This window comes from Amblyomma americanum, chromosome 8 (assembly GCF_052857255.1).
Source record: "Amblyomma americanum isolate KBUSLIRL-KWMA chromosome 8, ASM5285725v1, whole genome shotgun sequence".
Taxonomy (NCBI): Eukaryota; Metazoa; Arthropoda; class Arachnida; order Ixodida; family Ixodidae; genus Amblyomma; species Amblyomma americanum.
In genome coordinates, this window is record NC_135504.1 from 54,676,757 (window position 1) to 54,699,145 (window position 22,389).

The 22,389-nt window shown below is 49.8% G+C and overlaps 2 protein-coding genes across 2 annotated transcripts in view; one reads left to right on the forward strand and one right to left on the reverse strand.

Moving 5' to 3' along the window:
• Positions 1–2,020, reverse strand: part of LOC144101676 (transmembrane channel-like protein 5) — a 56,983-nt gene extending 54,963 nt beyond the window's left edge. The window contains exon 1 of the mRNA XM_077634810.1: positions 1,808–2,020. The gene's annotated coding sequence lies outside the window, so the exon portion shown is untranslated. The remainder of the gene's footprint in view (positions 1–1,807) is intronic.
• Positions 2,021–18,645: 16,625 nt separating this feature from the next.
• LOC144100336 (uncharacterized) lies at positions 18,646–20,922 on the forward strand. Its single transcript, XM_077633311.1, has 2 exons — positions 18,646–19,143; positions 20,437–20,922. The coding sequence occupies exons 1-2, from the start codon at positions 18,908–18,910 to the stop codon at positions 20,720–20,722; spliced, it is 522 nt and encodes a 173-aa protein (XP_077489437.1). The 5' UTR covers positions 18,646–18,907; the 3' UTR covers positions 20,723–20,922.
• Positions 20,923–22,389: the final 1,467 nt, after the last annotated feature.

Consider the following 22,389-nt stretch of genomic DNA (forward strand, 5'->3'; position numbering starts at 1 on the left):
GCCATTTCTGCGACCTCAGTTCAGATAATTTCCATAGGCAAAAGTGCATTTTCGACACCACAAACATCCCTTAGACGTCAATACTCGCTTCCCACTTCAGTGACAAAATTTTTAGGCTTGTTCTAGGTTGTCTCTTGTCTCGGGCACTTTGTGAAAGGACTTGCTGTTTTCAGTCACTACTTCAGCAATTCAAAGCATTACCGAGGTTTTTTTTCTTGCAATGTTTGTGACATCATCTCTGCATCCCGTAAAGCACAGTCACACAATGTATCGTCACCGTCTGTTTTGATTTACTGTTTTCGCCGTTTTAAAACAGTGCCACACTGTATTTTGAACAATGGGTCTTTGTGGTGCGAAAAGCGGGGCTCTGTGGAACGTGATGAGACTACCACCTCTAAAATGTTCGAAAAGCCCCCAGAGAAACCCTTTAAATTTTGCCCGCTTATCTCTTCAAGTGTTTTGATCTATAGCCTGCTCTTACCTGCCCTTGTCCCATCACCCTCCCAGAGGTTTCGAGATGTTGCAATTGAGCCTTGGGTTGTCTGTCAGTTGGCAGCAGCCACAGGTGCACACTTTTACCTCTTTAATTTCTCACCTTTGGTTAGTTTTCGGAAAAGGTGACATAGTGACGGCAGGATACATTGCAAAATAAGTGCCACTTTAATGTTGTCATTCATCATGAGGACAATTAACAAGTGCAATGAGCCTAAACTGATTTGTGAAAAGATGACGGCCTCAGCTTTCACTTGAATCTAACTTGTCAATGACAGCAGCTTTCATGCATTCAATCAGCGATACTGACCGAAGTCAGTGCCCACTTGGAAGTGTAGCTGGGAAGTGGATAAAAAAAAATGGTAAGATAAATATGGTAGGTTTTCATTCTTTTCATTTTGTTTTGCACCAAGTGTGAACGGGCATCAATAACTGGATTTGAACTTTACCACACTTCACATGTATTCAAATAATAAGGCGACCAGTGTGGCATTATTTAGTAGCTTTTGAGTAGAGCCAGTGTATGACCGCTCCATTAATATTCTCAGAGTAACCAAAGCGCATTTGCTCTTCAGAGGTAAGAAACCTTTCAGGCCAGATGATTCCCAGAAATAGATATGACAAACGTGACGGAAAGAGGTACACAATAGCGAGGCTCAAAAGACTTTGCCACAGCTTCTGCACTGTATTGGCAATCGCTGCGTCAGGGATGTCGCATTAGGTCACGATATCAGCGCGATGTATTTGTCGCGTGCAGCTTCCTCTTCAGGTGAGGCGGAGATAACACAGCGCGCCGTCGGACGTTCGACGTCCACAGGACAGGCGAAACCCGACAGCTGTGCTCCTGTCTAGTCCGGTCTATTCCGAGATTTCCACATAGAAAAAAACAAACGAACGTGCAAAGGCATCGTCGCGGACACACCGCCGCTTCGAGTCGCAAATCCATCATACTTCGCTGTAGTCGAAGATCATAAAGAGAACACATTGCAGCAACGCGGAAACTGCATCATTAAAGATCTAAAGCACAGGTCCTTGACGTCGACAGGACCTCAAGGTTTCAAGTACACCACAGTGTGCAACGCTACGGCCCAACGCTGTTTTGACGTCAACGGATGATGCATCGCCGTTTCATTCGCAGGAGCACTTCCGATGGAACGGTTGTCATGAAACAACGTTACATTGCCTTCACATAACTAACGAGACGGCGACGCAGGAATTCGGAGCACGTTGCAATCTAAGGCCATCAGTTCGCTGCGTCCGCAGTGATTTATTTTCAGCCGCATGCACGAAAAAAAGGAGCGGGAGTGCCACTGACCTGCTGCTGTTGCACTGACGCGGGAGCCCGCGACAGGTAGCGGAGCAGTCACCGTTGACGAGCGACGCTTGCGCTAGGCAACGCCATTCTGCGCTGACGAGTTTGCCGCACTGCAAGGACAATCAGCAGTCAAAACCAAGGCGGCCTTGTCATAACAGCACGGGGTACGAGCCCACACGAAACCGAGCAGACCAAACGAGTTTTTCCAACGTTATTTTAACGGGAGCCGTGAGAATTTCTCTACCTTTATTTTCACGGGCAGACGTCGATATTCCTTGCTTTCGTTTTTCATCACCACTGCGGGAAATTAAAACTCAAATTATGTTACGGCTACGAAAATATTCGAAACTTTCAAACATCGATTGAAATATTGCCTTATATAATTTGCAATTCGGGTGAAATGTTCTTATTTGGTGACTTGAAATGCGTTCGAAGCGTTTGAAAGCTTCGCAGGATACGAATCAAGGTGGCTCTTAATTCAGCAGATTTTCCCCCGAGGAATATGTCCTGAAGGCGCTTGCTGCGAGTTAAAAGTGGATCTATCCTGCGCTGATATCAGCCACGATATCAACCAGCCTCTGGAAGCAGCAACGGACCGCTGCGTGGGCATAGATAGGGACCCCAGCTTAGGGACCCTATCGTCGATCCCTTTTCAATCCCCCAAACTTGGTTTCTGTGTACATAACTGATCACTTTTATAGCTTGAGGCAGTCTTCAGCTTAATAAAAATTTAAAGCTCGGGAATTGAAGTGAAGTCGAGGTATGATGGAATCTCTTCCGGCCGGATAGGTATACATACTTAAAAGAGCGTCTTGTTGGGCTAGTTGGTAATTATTCATCTTCGGTTAAAGGCGCGAAACGCACACACAGACGCAATGCGATCAGTACCGTATACCTTCCTTGTGTCTGTGCGTGTTTCGCGCATTTAACCGAATTGGAAAAATGCGGGCGACGACCAGCTAAATTCAACAGGTGGCGTTTCGCTCGCAGGTTGGGGGCTTGCTCGCAATGAAGCGATGAGCAAACGAGGATCGTTTGTATTGTTGTTGCAGAGAGCGGTACGTGCTTGAGTACCAGCACAGCCGCCTTGGCTACGCGCATTCCTCCCGTACCCGCCCCCTCTCCCGGCCCTCGTCCTCCTCCTTTGTTGTTGACCTCAGTAAACATGGTACACACCCACGCGGGGTATATGGTCAAATGAGCACGCGTACAGGGTATTTTTTTCTTCTGCACCATTTTGAAAGAGAGGATGCTGCATAAGCACATTTTCACATCTGCCATCAGAGTGTAAAGGTTGGTAGCCACTACAAACGCCCGGCATCGCCCAAAATGTGGCTGACAATTAACAAAAATGTTTTAATAAGGTTTTATTGTAGCTATTTTACAGGCAATATCAAATTTTAGAAACTGAAACACGACAGTAATACCGTGTTTAATCGCATAATTTGCGCACTTTTTCCTTTACATTAAGGCTTCAAAAAGGGGGTGCGCAAATTATGCGAAAATTTTCTGAACGAGTCCTAAAAAAATTCTGCAGAGGTAACTCGCGACATATACTTAAAAGTGCCGCCTATACGTAGAACACCCCTTTCGCCCCCCTCAGTGGTCAAACGAAAAGTTGACTCCAAATATCAGACGCATGCCCCCTCCTGTCCCGCCCCACGTTATGTAGTTCCGCGCGGTATAAGGCAAATATCCCCCCCCCCCCCCCCCCTTCGCCGGCTTTCTGCTAAGGGTTGCTAAATAAAAGTTTTTCCACCACCACCACCGCGCGAAATGGCATGACAGCGCATGCTCAGTTCAAAGCAACAGATGCGCAACAATACAATAGCGAAGCCAGCACTGGGAGGCGAAGGAGATAGCGGCCGATAAAAAGGCGCCCTCGCGTGCGACCCGGCTGAATAGCTGCAAACCGAACACTTAGGTAGTTTCGGATTCAAGCGCGTGAGCAGCTGTTCGTCCGGAAAAGCGACCGCCAGCGTGAGCGAGCTGGGTAAACGGCGCGCAATTCGTGTCCTCTCCACTCGCATCTATCGCAACCGCACTCGGTGACGCGGCCGCGCCGATCTTCCCAAGCCTGCCTTGAACACCCGCGAAGTACATGTTGGTGGTTTGGAGTAGCAGAGAACGAAAAATATGTACGTAATACTTTTAACGCGACAGCTTTAAGGGCCCCGAGTCACAGAAAAGCCTGTGTCGTCGGCGGCGTTGGCCGTGAGCGAAAAATCCTCCTCCTCGCAATGTACCCACTGCTCCAACAGAGGGCGCGCGACGGCAGCGACTCCCGCTCGTCTCGTTCGGGCGCAGTGGGGCCGTGCGGACACGCAGGAATCACGCGGTGAACGTCGAACCATGCAGCGCACATCCAAAGCGCGTCCACCACGAAGCTTGCGGCTTGCTGCCCGTTCGTTCGGCGCGGAAGCTATGCTGGCGTTCGTGGCATCGGGTTTGCCGAGAGCGATGTGCCGACGGACTGCGACTGCAACTTGCAGTCACGCGCGTTTCGGCAAGGCGCCTGGTACGTGGTTTGCCGCTCCGCGCATACGTTTCACCGTACATAGCAGAGCGATTTGTCTAACGGGCAAGGCGACTCACCGGACGAGCGATGGCGTTCCGTGGACTCCCTGGCAGTGCTGCAACACGCTGTCGCGTTCAACTCTTAAAGGCGAAGCTTAAGCGTCCTCCAATTTTTTTCTTCTTCAAAAATCCGTGTAAAAGTTGGGGGTGCGAAAATGATGCGCAGACGCTAATTACGCGAGTAAATGCGGTATATGTTGCAAACCAACAACTTTACAACTTCACAAAACTCGTCGTAGGTGTTACGACATGAGGTATGTTTACTCTGTGGACGCGTCAGCGACGCTGACCTCTTCGTCCCCTAGAGAACGTCCCCTGATTGCCTGCTGCGCGGGCGCGAATGCTCTGACAATTACGAGTTCTGTCGATTCATTCTGGCCTATAATGTCTTTCTTTATTTGCTCCTGTAGACACACGTGATTAACCGAGCTGCGGTGCAGTCACAAGGCTGAGAACGGGATAGAGCACGCTTGACGTCGGTGCCTGCTGTCACCATGTGGCCGAGATGAAGCCAGTGTCAGCGAGAGCTTTCGCTACAAATCTGGCTACAAATCTGGCACATAGCGACTCAGCTGCATGAGTGGCATCCAGGGATACTTTGTTTTATACCAAATCACGTGGGCCTATATATGGAATTTCTGAGTCTTCGAAGCTCTGAAGCCGAGCGGACGCCCTGCTATAGGCCTCTCTTGGTCGTGACGAGTACGGCGCGACCGCATCGCCACCGCGCGGCGGCTGCACGGATTCAAATTTCACCGGACGGCGCAGAAAAGAAACGGAGCCCTCAAAAACCATCGTCACCGCCACTTCGTCGATGGAAACCGAAGAGAACGGCCGCGACCCCGCCTCGGATCCCTCGCCATTCAGGGCGGTGGATTGTAGTACGCCGGACATTCCCGCCCAGTGCAGTAGAACACGTTCTTGGGCAAGTTGGTTCAAAGCTTGAGTAGATGAAGCGCACAAAAATACAGCACACAGAAAGCGCCTGTCTCGTGTTTTTTTCTTTTCCTGTGTGCTGTGTTTTTGTGAGCTTCATCTACTCAAGTCCCACCCAGTGGGTCGAAATCGTTAAGAGAAATAAACGCAGGCGGCAAAAAGCAGAAACTCCTTCGCCAACAGGCAGAAGAACAAATTGAAGCGGCCAAGAACGGAGAAGACAATATGGCAAGGACAACTATTCATGCCTCCACTTCCCGACAACCCCCACCGTTAACGAGACGAGGCCCGAAGCTTTAGCACTCTAAACGCAAAGGTGTAAAAATGGAGTGAGCTGTCCGTCAGTGCACCCCTTTCATAGAAGGGGGTGCTCTAGGAAACAATTTATTCCCATATGGGTGTATTAATGTCCAGACACTATTATCACTGGAGGACTACGAGGTAGGAGTCTGACCCCGAGATGGCCTCAACTTTGAGACATGCCTGACGCAAAGCATAACCGCAATAATCGGCACCAAAAGGTGCAGCACAGCTGCCGGCCAGCGTACGCGACGACTTTATTTTCCGCATACTCAGGGAGCAGAACATAGCCGTAGTGAGCACACAGGACCTGTAGAGATCGCCAAGAAAGTACAGTCGATCACCTCACTGATCTCTGCTGACGAATTGTACGAAGTCACCGCCCTCCACACAACTGAAGGCAACTGAAGACATCGCCCTCGAGGAAACTGAAGTAAGGGAGTGATTACGGGAGTGGCGACAGAAACTGGCGAGCTAATCGAACGCCTAAGATCTTTGGACATGGAAATTATCCACGCCAGGATGATGAGCAAGTCGACATCTGCAATATTATCACCTTTGAGGGACTCCGCGTTCCCTACTGCGTGCACTACTACGGCGGCGAGTTTCACTGTCGTCAGCCAAAGCCCCGCCACCAAGTCGGCAAAGTACGTCTTGGCATCGGACATAGAGCGGACGTCTTCCCACACCCGGTTATCACCATGTGTGCCACATACGGAGCGTGCGAACCCAAGGAAGGTCAGGTGTGCCAACCATGCTGCATCATTTGTGGGGGGAAACACCTGGTCACGGACCCTTGCTGCCCGATCCGCCAGCGGAACCCCTCAACAAGACACACCTCCTTCGAAAGGTGCGTACACCGCAGCAACCATACCCGGCTCAAGAACAGGGCCGAACCAGTGGAGCTGCATTTGGAGCTTGGGTCGACCCACCCGACACAGAGTCACCCCACCAAGTTAGTCGAGGAGGCCACCAGTCGCGGAGTCAGACCCGAGGCCAGGCCCGGTGGGCTTGGAAATACACCCAGAGCAACAGTCAGGAAGGCAGCTTCGAGGGCAATGGAACCCAACATCAGACCCGCAGCAGGGGCCAGGGGCGGTCAACGAGCCGAAGCCAGTCGAGAGGGTCCGGTAAAAGCCGACAGCAGAGGCAGCCGCCAAGTCGGAACCAGGAACGGGGACCAAGGGTGAGCTGGACAGAGCAGCTTCCTCCTCTGTATACCCTCTCCCCACTTCATCCTTTATACTAACGCCACCGCAACCTCCACACAACAAAGTCAGGAACACGCAGAACAGCCACAACCTTCCACAAGGATGAATACACCAAAACACATCCTCAAAACCTCGGCGTGGGACATCACCGCTGGAACACCTCAGGGTCCCAAACGCCGCAAACAATACCCGAGACATTCCAAGCAGTTCAACAAGAGGCGGAGCGCGAGTTCGAAGCTGCAGTATAACAACTGCGCACCGAAATCAATGATGTACGCCAACAGCACATGAAGGCAGTACAGCAGCAAACAAGAGAAACTGATGAACTGCGGCAACAACAAGCGAAATCATTTCCTGCTGCAGAGTCGCCAAGATCCCATCCAACAGCACATCCGCACGCTAGTTGTAGACGCACCCCGGGTCGTCATCAACCCGGCACATTTCCGACCTGACATGTCACCGTTACCGGCGGACGCAGAACGAGACAATCGCGACTCCCACAGAATCCACCCGTACCCATGCCCCGGCATCGCGCGAATAGAAGGGGTTTCAAGCACCGCGCCTTCAGATATGCACTCCAACGCATAGCGACGCTTCCACCCTCCCAATAACACCCGCACTTAATACCAGCAGCAGTATAGGAAACCCCCCCCCCCCCCCCCCAGCAAGCCCGAACCCCTCCGAATATGGCTGCTATCGACGCAAAAAGGGGGCACTGACACAATTACTAGCTACACAGATGGACTTCGTCGACGTAATAGCGCTACAGGAAGCCGACTGCGTGCCGACCCTCAAGGGCTACTTGGCTTATTCAAACCTTGGAGCTGAGGATCGACTGACCTCGGTAGCGACGCAAAGCAAATCGCCGTCATACAACACTCACTCGACAAACATCAGCATATACAAAACATTTCCTGCTTGAGCACTTACCGGTGAAACGCAAGGCATTGAAGGCAATGAGCGTATTTGTGCTTAACGTTTACAGCACTCCAAAAGCCAAGAAAGAGTCAGTCGATGATCTATGCGAAACCACCCTCCGCATGGCAAAACCCCGCAACAGTCCAGCGATTATAGTGGGGGACTTCAACGCAGCCAACCCTTCGAGGCAGTATGTGACGGAGACGCCCAAGGGTCAAAAGCTATCCCTTGCCATTGCCAGCAACCAGCTGACACTCCTCACGGAACCTTGCAAGCCAACCCGTATGGATAACAGTGCGACGAGGGACACGTGCCCAGACATAACGCTGGTGCACGCCACCACACCAAGCAAGTGGACCGACCTGGAGGAAACACTGGGAAACGACCACTACATTTCAACAACCGAAATTGACGCCGTATGTCCAAGAATTCCCGGGCGAAAAGTCAAAACTCACGGATTGGAATGCCTTTCGAAACAGCAAATGCCGGAAGGGAAACAGTGACGACTGCAACCGTGAAGCGTGGACAACACTCCGCTCTCCCGGCATGGGTGGAGAACATCAAAGAAAGCCTCAACCGGGCCACTACCACGGTTCAAGGCACGGCTAACGCACCAGACGTAAGCATCTATCTACTCCACCTCAGGGAGACACGTAGAAGCTTAGCCAAGAGGTGGAAGAAACACTTCAGGCTGAAAAAAATCACCACACAACTCACAGCAGAAGCAGAAACCTATGCGACGGAACTAACAAGCGCCAACTGGCACCGGTTCTGTGATAGATTGCAGGGGACGCTCGGGATGGCGAAGACGTGGTCTCTGCTAAGGGTCCTGCTCAGCCCCAAACAGGAAAAGTTCGAAACGGGCAAATCAGTTCAAACATCCATATACAGTGAACAGCAAGATAAAAACCTTCCTCGCTCAGCTGGAGCTTCGCTGTATTGGCACGGGGCCCCGCCCGCGGTATCGGGAAGAGGGCACCAACGTGGCCATTTGACGTCGACATATCGGAGGCCGAAGTCTGTGCGGCGCTCCTGAAACTAACGAGAAATGCGGAACCAGGAGCCCACGGCATCTAATGCAAAGCGCTTAAGAATAGCTATAGCCCAATTACCTGCTACAATGATACATGACGGATGCAAATACTCCCGCAAGAATGGAAACACGCAGACATCATCCTTATACTAAACCCGGGAAAACCCCTGCCACTAAACAACCTGCGCCCCATTTCTCATCCAACGCCACATAAATCCATCAATAAGTCAGAAGAGAACACCCCTAAGAGAATGTAAACAAACACACATCCAACACTAGCTAGGTTACGCCAGTGGCATCGCACTGCGGAGAGGTAGCTAACCACTACCACATGGTTTGGGAGCATCAAATCAATCCCACAGCTGATCCCGTTCCAAACCCCCCGGAGGAGCAGTGGGAGGACATTCTGCTCAGCGGTGACCCTGACCACCACCTCTGGGTTGGTGGGGAGGACCAACACGGCAGCAATAACCAGTGGACTGCCGGACCAGGTGGCCCACCCAATGCTCAAAAGTTTCTGCACCAAAAAAGGTGTTTTCAATCAATCAATAAATCTCACCTCGTGCATCAAAAAGCGGCCCGAACACGCCGCGCTCGTGCGGTTCAACCCAAACCTGAATGCGCAAAACTTCTTTCCAGACACCACGTTCGGGTTCAGATCTAGCTTATCCACGCAAGGCGTCATGCTACATTTGAAGGAAGTAGTCATAGGCCATCCCAGCGACCTCATTGTCAACGATCTAGCCTCGTCCCGCTGAGGACAGCGCACATACAACTACACATACGAGCCTTCTTGGCGTTCCGTGCGGCCACCATAGGCATCGGGTAGCACCGCTCGGATGTGATCAAACTCATAGGCCGCGACACACCGCAAGGGTCGGTCTCTCCCCGACCCTTTTCAATGTGGCGATGGCGAAACTGCCCCCCCCCCTCCTCCTCCAGCACGTCCCCAGGATCCGACAAATGGGTCACGCAAGGATCGGACGGGAACGTGCAGTATGTTTTTCAAGAAGCGGCCGACGCGGTTCAAGCCTATGCAACGGCCGGCAGTCTGGCCTGCGCGGCCAGGAAGTTCGAACTGTTTATCTTAAAAAAGAGGAAGTATAAGAGAGCAGAATCGCCGCCTAAACTCTGCCTACATCTGGAAGGGACGCCTATTCCGCAGGTTGAGAGGCTAAGAGTCTTGGGCCTACATCTCCAGTCAAACGGCCGCGCATCCCATACGGTGCAACTCCTCCAGAAGCAAATAATTCAAATCATGCATATAATTAGGCACGTCTCTAACCGCCGTAGTGGTATCAAACAAAGAGATAAACAACGAACTGTCCAAGCGTTGATCATCAGCCGCATCGTATGTCACGCTCCGTACCACAACTTTAATCAAACAGAGCTATGACGGCTGAGCATCTTGCTACGCGAGGCAGTAAAGAAGGCGTCGGGGACTCCTTCCACACACGTCCACGCAACCACTTCTTCAGCTAGGTGTTCACAACACCGTGAAAGAGCTTACCGAAGCCCAGTCAGGCTCCGAAACAGACGCACTGGCAGAGCCCTCCTTGAAAAACTGGGCTACCTACCAAAAAAACTCCGTAACCACAACAACCGATATCCCTGGACCCTAGACCCGAGTGAAAATCCGAGTGGCGCCAGTATATCTAGAAACATGCACTCCGAACACAATAGGGGAAGGAGGCAAACCCGAGTTGAGGCGCTCTAGAGTCAATTCGGGGAAAAGCCATATATGTTCTTCATACGGAAGCCGCAAGATACCCAGACCGGCCGGAAGCCATGAGCATAGCGACCACGAACCGGACCGGTGACAAACAAATCGGAGATTCAATACAGTGGAGCCCACTTGTAGCAAACCTGACGGTCATAAGAATTGCGTTCGTTGTATCCGAAGATCGTAGTAAGTGGACTTGCCCTATTGTAGCCGAAAAAAATACAGTCACACGAACGTACTGTTGAGTCGCACAAGAAGTACTGTTGAACTACGTTTGCTTCTTGACAACAGACCATACAGATAATGTGTTCCTGGCCCAGACCCTTGCTGTGGACGAAAGCGATTGGAGTGTTCACGGTAACTGGTTACGGAAGGTCGGTTTTTTAGTATTCCATCCTCTACTATGTTGTAAGGATGCAGCGACCAAGTTGCATCTGCCGTCTGCGCCCTGCCTGCTGGCTGGAGCAGCGCAAAAGGCGGAGTTACGATTGCTCAGACGAAGCACACCACGTGACCGCGTGGGCATACTTCGAGAGGCGTTCAGACATCTTGAATCCCTGTCATTGGTTGATCAGCGGGTCCGTGCTGTAATTTTGCTTACAACGCCGCTCTTGTACTGCGCTCACCCATCACCTTTTAATGCGGTAGCATTTTGGTTGTCGTCACCCCAAAAATATCTGGTTTCTTCGTAACAAAATTTCCTGATTGGTCGAAAGGCTGTGACGTCATTAGGACAGCCAAATTTTAAGATTCGAAGGACTGGAATGAGGACACCTGGAGGCGACTCCAGACGCGATCCTTAATGACTCATTACTTACTATAAAAATTCTAACCCGGTGATTACGACCCGGAATGTACTCTATGTGACAAAATAGCCACTTATGATCCCATATTGTAGCACTGTAAAGAGGAGCCGCCATCGGAATCTTTAATACAAGTTGCTACTCTCGAGCAATGAGAGGCCGTGTTGGTCAGCTCAGACCTGGGCGTTCAAACCCGGGCCATTGAATGGGTTACTCAGGTCGCCGTCAGCCGTGGACTGATAGCCGCCTAGCATGGATCATCTGCATTTTGCCTTCCGACGAAATAAATGTTTTTCAATCCAATCCGACTACCTTCCACTGGATAATAATATGGGAGTGTACTAATCCGGCCCACTAATTCACATTAACCCGGTCACTAATCCACGCCAATCCCCTTAATACACAACTAATTTCCTGTAATCCACATTAAACCACCCACTAATCCCCATTAATCCGCCTGAAATTTTGCTGGGGTGAGCCTACTTCCAGAATTATCGTGGTCCTTTGGAAGTTTTGGGGGCGGGCCAAATTCCAAATGCTGCTGCATTTTCCTGAAGAATGTCGTTAAAAAGGCCTCCAAGTTTTTGTTGTTTTTTGGTGGGGTCGATGCTTTATCCTGAGTATCACGGAAGCTGCGAGACGCTCGTCGGTCTTCGCACTGACGGAAGCGCTCGTTTTTCGAAAGCGGGGCGCGATTGCGAGGCACCTTGTCGTTCGTTATAGCCAAGTGGTGCGGCCACGGTTGTTCGTTTTATCTGGGATGTAATGCCATAGAACTTAAACGCAATTTCACGGTATCTCCACCCTAGTTCGTAATAAGGTGTTGTGCAGACCTAGAGCCGTTAGCTTCTCCGTCGAGGTTGATTGCGGTAGGTGTAGCGCTGTTTTGTATGCTCTCCTAAGTATCGTGTCCGCTAGCTTTATTTCTGCTTTGTTGCAGCTGTAGTACGGTATGCTGTATGTAATTCGGCTAACCACTAGGCTCTTTACAAGCTTAAGCGTGTCGCTCTCCCGCATGCCGTGCGTTTTCCTATAGAGGCTCTGGTTATCCTGCGGGCAACCTGTGTCGCCGAGTTCTGTATTAGTCTCAGCGCCTGCGTGCACCTTTGGTTGGATTGAATACACATCCCTAATATTCTGATGGTTCTTCTTTCCGGTATGTGTTGCCCTTCTAGATGAACATTTAGTTTTAGTTCTTTTGTTTCCGGTGTGTATCGGTTGAGTTTACCTCGCCAGACCCTTAGTAGTTCTGATTTTTCCGTCGAACAAGCCAAGCCAAGTCTAACATAATTTTCTACGCACGTTGCAGCAGCCTGCAGTTTCGCTTCCTTTTCGCTGAGTGAGCCCTCCGTGACCCACGCAGTGGTGTCGTCCGCATACATTGCATGCCTGATGCCTTGTATGGCTCCTAGCTCTCTAGCCAGCTTACCCATACTATGTTAAAGAGTATGGGTGAAATCACTGACCCTTGCGGCGTTCCCTTATTGTGTGTTTGAAATCTCTTGGGCCTGATTTCCCCGAGCCCTATTGTAGCTGTTCTATTTGTGAGGAAAGCTCTTACGTATCCGTAGATTCTTTTCCCGCAAATCAAATCGTACAGGCCTGCTAGTATGGCTTCGTGGCTAACGCTATCAAAAGCTCCCTTTATGTCTAGGGACATGATTATGCGTTCGCCGCATCTGGGTACGTTGGTTAATATTTCGTCCCTGATCTGCAGCAGGACGTCTTGCGTGGACAGTTTTGCCCTAAATCCAAACATGCTATGGGGGTATACCTCGTTTTGCTCCATGTAATCTTGCAATCGCCTGGTTATAACTCCTTCGCATAATTTCCCCAAGAACGAGGTTAAAGATATCGGCCTGAGTTTTTCTATCTGCAGTGGTTTACCTAGGTTTGGGAATCATTACTATTTCCGCGTGCTTCCACTCTTTTGGAAGAGTCTCTGATTCCCATTGCTTATTAAAGTATTCGGCCAGCTCTTCAATCATTCCGTCGCTTAGTTTACGGATGAGTGCGTTTGCAGTTTTGTACGCCCCTGCGGCTGTATTTCTTGTTGTGCTTCTAATTGCTGCGTAGACTTCTTCCCTAGTTATGGGTTTATCTAATTCTTGGTTTTCCTGTCCTCGTTAGTGTTCGGCGTACGCTGCTGGGTCGCTGTTGCCGAAGCATTTCTGCCTAACGTTTTCTATTAATTCCGAATCTTGACCTTGAAATTGATGGACCAGTCTGTGGATCCTCTTATTGTTTTCGTTTTTGGTTTTAGTTGGATCGAGGAAGGCTCAGAGTATGTGCCATGTTCTGGCTGTACTTATAGTGCCGCATAGCGAGTTGCTGAATTGCTGCCAATTTGTTCTCACTAGCTGTTCCGCGCACTCCTCTACCCTCTTCTTTACTTCCGCAATTTTCAGTTTTAGCTTCCTATTGTATCTTTGCTTTTTCCACCGTTTGGTGAGCCCCTTGCGTGCTTCCCATAGCCTAAAGAGTTCGGGGTCCACCAGGGGTGTCTGCTCTGTCCTGTCTATCTCCCTGGCGTAGGTGCGTTGTTTGTCTTTGAGCATGTTCCCCCATGCCTCAATCGAGTCTATTTCCTCGGTTGGGTTTTCTTTGCATGCCTGTCTGAACGCGTCCCAATCCGTCATTTGGGCAGTGCCGATTCTCCGCCTGAATCTGCTGGCTGTAATCTGCGTGCTGATAATATAGTGGTCGCTGCCTAGGTTTTCATTAAGGTTTTCCCACGACGTTTCCCTGTTCTTTTGACGTACGTCAGGTCTGGACAGGTGTCCCTGCACACGCTGTTCCCGGTCCTAGTGGGGGTACATGGGCCCGTTATCAATTGGCACCCCGTGGATTCTGCCGCTTCTCTTATATTCTTGCCTTTGCTCTGCCATAGCCCTAGCTTGTGTTGTTGGCGTTTAAGTCTCCCACTATTACCAACTTGTTTCCTTTGGCTAGGCTGCTTATGCCGTGGAACAGTTCATGGAATTTTGTGTCCTTCTCTTGTTTAGGGGAGCTGTAGATGTTGAATACGAAGGTGCTGCTGCCCTGCTTTTTCTTTTTTGGAACTATCTCTGTAATTACGCGCTCTATTTCCGTCTCGGCTATGCTGTTGTGCATGATTGCGAATAATTTCTCACGCATGAGCGTTGCGGTTTTGGCGCTTTCCGGGTACACGTATGTCGTGCATCCTTGCAGCGTTAGCGTCATATTCGTTTCTTGTAACGTTATTACATCGGGTCGGGTTAGTTGTTTATGAATTGCTGTAATAGTTCTCTCTTTTTTTATATCCTCTGCAATCCGACTGCCATATTTCAAGCTTTTCGGTGTTTTGACTGCCTTTAATTGCACTACCCATGATTAATTTTCTAGAACCGAATTATGGAGGGGGCGTCGGGCACCAAATTGGTCCTTTACGCCTACCGTTATTCTTTGTTGGCACTGGCTGCAGGGAGGGGAAATTTCAAAGGGCTATCCCTGAGGAGAGACATTAAACGAATCACAGTCTCTGCGCAGAACAGTCCGGAGAAATTATTGTAAAGGGAAGGTTATCGAAACTCCAAAACCAAATCTACACAACCAAAACCCATGTGTACATGTCCACGACGAGTGTAACAGGCTAATCACCTAAACATCGGGTGATCACAGAAAAGGTACACAGTAGCTATTTGACATTAATAAATTATCTTAAAATGGCGCGGCACTGTACAGAAGAATCAGCCCTCTGGGAAGTGGAGGGAAATCGACGAGAATGCAAGAAAAGCTGATTGCACGAATATCCGTGCCAGCTCACCTTCGCTGTCGGCGCAGAAAGCTTGAAAAGCTCATTTATTGTTTTGCAACTAAAGCTTCACCGTCTTTAAAGAAAATGGCCCTCGCTGTCACGAGCCATGCTCTCTTCTAGTTGTTGCATGAAATTGTTTATGTAACGAACGATGTTCATTCCTAGTCGTTGCATCAAACTGTTAAAACATATGTGTGTTTCTATTCGGGCAAACATGGAACAAATGGAGGACGCTCAAGCTTCGCCTTCAAGAGTGGAAAGCGACAGCGTGTTGCAGCACTGCAGGGAGTCCACGACCGCCTGGTCCGTTGGATAATTTAAGGAAAGGACGCGTGTCTCACATATCTCGGTGGACAGCCAAACCGGGCCGTAGGGGAAGGAAAATGAAATGAAAATTGGTTTTAGGGAAAGGAAATGGCACCTGTCTCGCATTTCTCGCTGTGCACCCGGACCGCGCTTTAAGGGAAGGAAAATACATTGCGAGGAGGAGTAGGAGAAATTTTTCCTTCACAGCCGACGCCGATGACACCGGCTTTTCTCCGACACGAACTCCTTAACGCTATCGCGTTAAAAAGCTGCGGTTTACCTAGTGCTGAATTTGGTTAGAGAGCGAAAACTGTGGTGTATCGGGCAAGTAGAAGCGCCTGGCGTCTCTAACGTTGAGTGCGTTCCGCACGTTGGACAGGCAGCGCGCCCACCCTACCACAATGGCAGGTTGCAGTTAATGCTTGATCGCGACAGGCTACTCACCCAATGAACGGTGCGCCCTATTCAAGCAGTACCGCGTGTCTCCCACACCTTTGTCAACGCTGATGCATGCAGCCAACATCTCCCTCTCAACACCGCCAAGTACTTTAAAGGGCGATTGAGACGTCCACTGCCTTAGGAAGCCACTTATGCGCCTTCCTTTCCTCAAAATCATCCAAGTCTAGAGCGTTATCGACGCCAACGTCAATGAACGCAATGAACGCCGATAACCCGAAACGCCGAAACAGAGGTGAACGGTTGGTTTCGTCGGTGGCTGAGTGACGTCATACCTGTCACGTGGTTTCTACGGGTTCAAACTCAAACTCGCGCACATGGCAAAGAACGCGCGGAGGGAAGTAGTAATAACTATAATTGGTTTTTGGGGAAAGGAAATGGCGCAGTATCTGTCTCATATATCGTTGGATACCTGAACCGCGATGTAAGGCAAGGTATAAAAAAGTGAGTGAAAGAAGAAAGGAAGAAAGAGGTGCCGTAGTAGAGGGCTGCGCAATAATTTCGACCACCTGGGGATCTTTAACGTGCACTGACGTCGCACAGCCCACGGGCGCCTTAGTGTTTTGCCTCCATAGGAAGGAAGGAAGGAAGGAAGGAAGGAAGGAAGGAAGGCCTCAGACGTTGCTGGCACATATAGGAGGAGGAGGATAAACTTTGTTCTCGTCGACCAAGGTAGCAGTTGGTAAAAACACAGCCGCCGCAGTCTTCTTCGAACCGGGGAACTCCGGATCAGTAGTCGAGCGCCCTAACCACTGAGCCCGCTCGGTGGGTGCCGTGACGACTCAAACACAGGCTTTTGCATCGCGGCTGCAGGATTCGCTAGCATTTTCGCTTGCATGTGAAACAGGCCTAAGGCGGCGCTTAAGCGTTCCCTCCAATTTTTTATTAAAATTCAGCTCCATTTAGTCGTTTTAAACCTCCCATGTTACGCCAGATCAACCGTTTGCTTCGCTACTCCGAGGAAAATATTTGTGTTACTTGGAAATCAAGCGAGCGGCTGGCCTCCGGGCGAACATATCTGCCTCTTCTAGACCTACGGTTAACAGCTACCTCTCGGACACCGCCCCCTCCCCCCATGACGCCCCTGGATTGGCTGTGAGATGTTAGTCGCTTTTTCGTGAGAAAATTGATCCAAGTGAGTTGGCCTTAATACGCGAGGTATGGCTTTACAAAAAATGGCTCAACTAAAAATTCAGTCATAGCTAGCAGGGCAACGGGCCAGGGCCATGAACAAATTGGCTCCTTCCTCTTTGTAGATGCTATCCATGCATTGCAATCATGTTCCTGTAGTTTTCGACGTGCATTAAGTATAGTCCAGTGTGATAAGCAACGCGTGGTGCTAGCGGTACTCATTCTAATGCGCGTATACAAGCAGCCACCAATTCCTATTTCAATGTATTCTTAGAGCGTCTCTTTCACCCGCAGGCAGAAATGGCGGACCCTGAATGGCGCGCCGAGGAAGCAGCGTCGCCCCCCGATCCTGACCCTGAGCAAGCAGTTCCGAAGTCGTTAGCCAGGCTGGAAAACGCCAAGGGTTGCTTCTCTGGAGCGGACATAGACTTCCGCTGTCCCTGCACAGCTACGCAGTACAACACGTGCCAGATCTCCCGGAAATTGCCCTTATGGAACGAGTTCTTGATTCACATACGCCTCCAACTGAGCTTTTTTTACCAGCAAGAAGTGCAAATCTCTGCCTGACTCCCATCCCTGGCGACCACCTCAGCCTGCATGAGCTAGAGCAACCTCAAACGCACCGAGCTTCCACGCTTCTCTACTGGCTGCTCAGGCATCACCACTGCGTTACCTTCGTACAAGTGCACCCGCTCGCGTTGAGCATTCACGCTCACATTTTTGCCAATGCCCTGCATTCCAACACATCCGTGAAAGTACTGAAACTGCACTTTTCCCACTACTGCATGCCGGAGATCGTCTGTACAGCCATCCCCACGCTCAAAAATTTGGAGGAGTTGGAGTTCAAGTCCAACGGCATGTGTCCAACAAACATGGCGCCAGCACTATCAAGGCTCGTCCACACGACAACATCCCTAGTGAGCCTGAACACGTCTGAAGCACTGTTAGATAACCACGAAGGCGAAGTGGCCTTCTTCACAGCCCTCGCAGCGAACTCGACTCTGAGAGAACTGGCTGTACGTTACCGGCCCAGAACCGACGCATATCGGCGGGCTTTGTGCCATTACTTGGAGACCACCGCCACTCTAACGACGTTGAAGATTGTGGCAGTCCTTGAAATGGATACTCAAAGCTGGCTGAGCTCCGTTCTCGAGGGAATCGTGGCGAACAAAACCCTGTCATCCGTAACCCTTAAATATTTTAGAATTGATCGGGAGTTCGCGCAGCACTTAGCGAAAATCATTTTAGGAAACAAAGTACTGCGGATTCTTCATATTGACTCATTTTCGGGGATATCGCAGTCTCAACCTCTCAACGTCTGTGACTGCTGCCTCGAGCCCGTCATAGAAAACGAAATACTCAAAGAACTCAGCCTTCCCGTCCAATTCTGGCAACCTGAACGCTGGGAGTAGCTTTTCAAGGAACTGCCTCGTAAACTCATGTCGCAAAAGGTGACCCGTCTGTCTTACATGTAGGACAGATAGTCGCTTCAGCACGTCTGCAAGGCGCTGAGCGGAAGCGGCGCTGAAGAGAAAGTTCATCTGGGAACTTACTACAATGACGGTAACACGAGTGGATGGGAATGCAGAGGCTTTTCAGAAGTCTGGTTTTTCAACCGCAACCTTCGCAGCTTCGAGCGCAGCACCCTACAGCGCCTGCTTTCTCTCAGCCATATTAGGACCGTATGCTTTACCCTATGCGGAGATGACTTCTCGCTCTCTCCGATCATCGCCGATTACATTCGCGAAACGTTAACACTGCGCGTGCTTAAACTCTTCGCTTCACCTAATGACAGCGACCCCAATGTCTCGTATACCTGGTGGAGCGTCATTCTCGAGTCGCTGTCTGCAAACAGAAGCATAAGTGAACTGATTGTCACCGTAACTAACGTGAACCTTGAAGACGTGGAGGGCTTGGCGGACGCAGTAATGTTGAGTGCACATATAAGAAGACTCGACATGTGTCTTCGTATTCCCACTGGACCAAGTGCCTTTGTCCAGAGGCTGTCGGCGAATATTGATGCCAACTACACGATCACTGGGGTCGTTCTCCGTGCCGGAGTGAGGTCGACAAAGGACTGGTTTTCAGTGTTGAATGCGGTGCGGCGCAACTCTGACCTCGTGACCGGAGCTACCTTATTTGCGACGGCTACCTTATGTGACAAGTAAGTCTGCCTGCACTGTTGGGCATGCTCTTGCTTACGCGCTCAAATTGCAGGCGCTAGATTTATATCATTTAGACAAACAATACCCTATACGTCGTAGCAACAATCCTCTCATAGAAGCCTTAGCTGCTGTAGATAATGCCATAGATGGCGAAGCTGTCTGGCGGCGTCCGACGCGTTAAGCAGAAACGCGCCACCGTAGTGCACCAATGTTATATTTACATAAATTTAAAGCAAGAGACATGAAATTAAACGATTATTTAAGGTGCCATGGGTACTGTTTACGTGCGGGAAAATCGCACAAGCAAGACAATGAAAACATTTGTGCTCGTGGTTTCGATTGAATCTGAGCACACCAGTGTTCGATGTTGCCATCGACACTCATTCTGCACTTGAACTACTACTCTCCATCGAAGTCATTTTGATTGGCTACAGCTGGTAGTGCTTAGTTCTGTCTTGCAGTGGAGGTAAACTTTTAAGTTAAAAAGAAAAGTTTGAAAGAATTGCAAACTTTGTCTTTTAATATGAATTCTTGACATGTTAACTTTTTTTCACTGCCCATTACCACATTCTCGCATGTTATATACTTCCAGAAAGATCGATAAACAGCAAGCACTTTAGAAGATGACATGGAGGCAGGGGAGGGGGTTAGGTGGGTGCTACATTTATTAGTGAACAAGAAACGCATGCCACATAGCTTTGGTGTTTTGGGAAGATATGGTGTGGCTTCCAGCGAGGTAACCGATTTTATTATAAACAAAAACGTAGTATATGGACGGGACGTAGAAGGGCGAAGACAGGACGGTTGTTCTGAAATGAGCTCAGGAGCAAGTACTGGGTCAGACATTAGTGCTATTGAAATCAGTTATGAGGGCTGTGGAGACTCAGTGTAAGGAAACAAAATGTCTCGCTATAGGCAGCGATTAATCTCTGGCATCTGTTGAAAGTTTCGTTCCTGCGTAGCCATTTTCGAAGCTCATGCTCTACTCCCGCGACTAGCATGCAACAACCTTCAGCTCGATACATGTGCAGTCTTTGCCAAAACTACACAGGCCAAGGGGTCTGCTTCTGAGCCTTGCAGTAAGGCTGCTCTTGCATACATAGGGACCCTAATATCACGAAGGCGGAAGGAACTTCAGTCCCCAACCCTCCCATGCTTGGGACTGTAAAATGTGCTAAAGAGCCCCGCTATATGACTTGGGATGAGACCCCTTGGGCTGCATATTTTTGACGGAAACGGTACTTTCGACATATTCATGAACAGCGTAATGGCGTAAACCAACTGCTTTGCAGATTCAACGCCATTGCTCTGGAGGTGGTGTCACAGCATCCTGCCCTTGTTCGAGAATTTGCGGAAGTCTTGTCGACAAGTGAAGCCGAGGGCTCATCTATGATTCGAAATGCGCTTCTCGTCATCCAAGGCATCCACGACTTCATGCGAGTGGCTGGCGTTGTCAAAGAGCGAGTCATGTGCCAGCCGCGTGCCGACGGCAGTATGCAGCTGGACGAGCTGGACTCGGACAGCTGGCGACACGTGAGACAATACCTGTTGCTGCAGGACATCAAGGACTCGGACTGACTTCTGCTGAAACCTTAATCTCGATATTTCCTTGAACATTGTAGTTTCGAAGCTGTTGGGGAGTGAGTTGGTACGTGGGACCCATGTGAAGACATCACCTGCGCGTTTCAAGACCGCTGTAAACAACATAGCGAGATATTTGGCTTTCCTTCGAAATGCTATCATGTCGGCAATGAAGGCTATGATAATGGACAATTATTATGCTTCCGTGCGACACATCGTCTTTGCGATTTTGGAAGCCCGCCTTTGGTTCACAAAAAATGGGATGCAACCTCACAATGGCCGCGAATAGACTGCTGCCTTGACAGTGACAGTGCCTAGGGCACGTTTTCCGGCCGTCATCAAGAGTTCATAAAAATTATACCCTAAATTACTGCCTTGCTGCAAAACGACAGTTCCTCTCAACGCGACTGCCAATGACAGCTGGCTCCCGGAGCCGCGAGTAGCCACGTAAGAAGCATCCGTGTGCGCCACTCCATGTGTATTGAAGGGGGCAATATGATGAGGGAAGAGGAAATATATGTATGGAGGTTAGAAGCCTCCGGAGGGGAGATAATATGGAAAAGGGCCGCATATCCCATATGGACGTTAAAACTTCCGTGGTGCTCTTGTGGACGTTCAGGACGTCCGCAGGACATCCAAGGGATTTACAGTGCCGATTGGGTAGATGGGGGAATAGTAGCCTCGTTGAGAAGCCAACGCCCGTGAGATGTACCGGAAAGGCGAGCCACTTGTCGGTTGCAATGCAGAGATAACAGAGTTCGATGAGGATGGGAGAGACCTGTCGGGTAAAGCTTATCTGTGGAAGTGGTTATGGGGAGCCGGGGTGTGTTCAGCTGTGTCTAGATGAAGTCATGGTCTATTAAGTAAAAAAATGTTAAGAGCCAGCGCTTGAGCCAGTCGACTGGCTTTATACATACTGCTTTTTTTCTGCTTACAGCTCTCAACTAAAACCGAGTTCTGCATCTTGTACGTGCAGCAAACCCGAGAAGATTTTCCGTCTGGAGTTGGACATTCTTACTACGCAGTGTTGAAAGTTATCCTCTTTTTGTTTGTGTCACTGACTTCAAATTTGTTCCTGTTTCATAGAAATATGATTTTTTTGTTTATTAGATTCCACCTTCCAGGTCCCAAATGGGAACAATAGCGTGGTACATAAATTAATTAAGGGCTGCGCTTCATAGACATAGTTAGTCGTTTCAAGCAGAAAATAAATAAAAATTGATCTCAAGAGAGGTTTATTCCGAAAATAACTCATAGTTTACCGTACTATCGCGCTCAGTATGAGCTACACCGAGCGAGCGCATGGCCGAGCGCTCGGCACGGTTGTACAGTGGCGTCGGTCGCGCCGTTTTTTCGAACTATCTGGAGAGGGTGTAGCTGTTCCAGCCATCTCGCATCACCTCCACTTGCTCACTTCCCCCTTCCCCATCGTTTATTCTTGTTTTGACATCAGGTTTGAAAATGATAACTGTAGCCGTCCGTCGACGCCCAAACTTCGTGATCGGGGCCCTCTCGGTCCGCCCAATCGCAATACGTTTGTCAGATCGCAACGTGTCCCGGGTGCCCAACAGTGAGCCATTGCGGTTAGTTGAACTGTCCTTAAAGCAGTATACCCAACGTCAAATAGCGGATATGACTGGAAGGTCAAATAAGACTGTGAACCG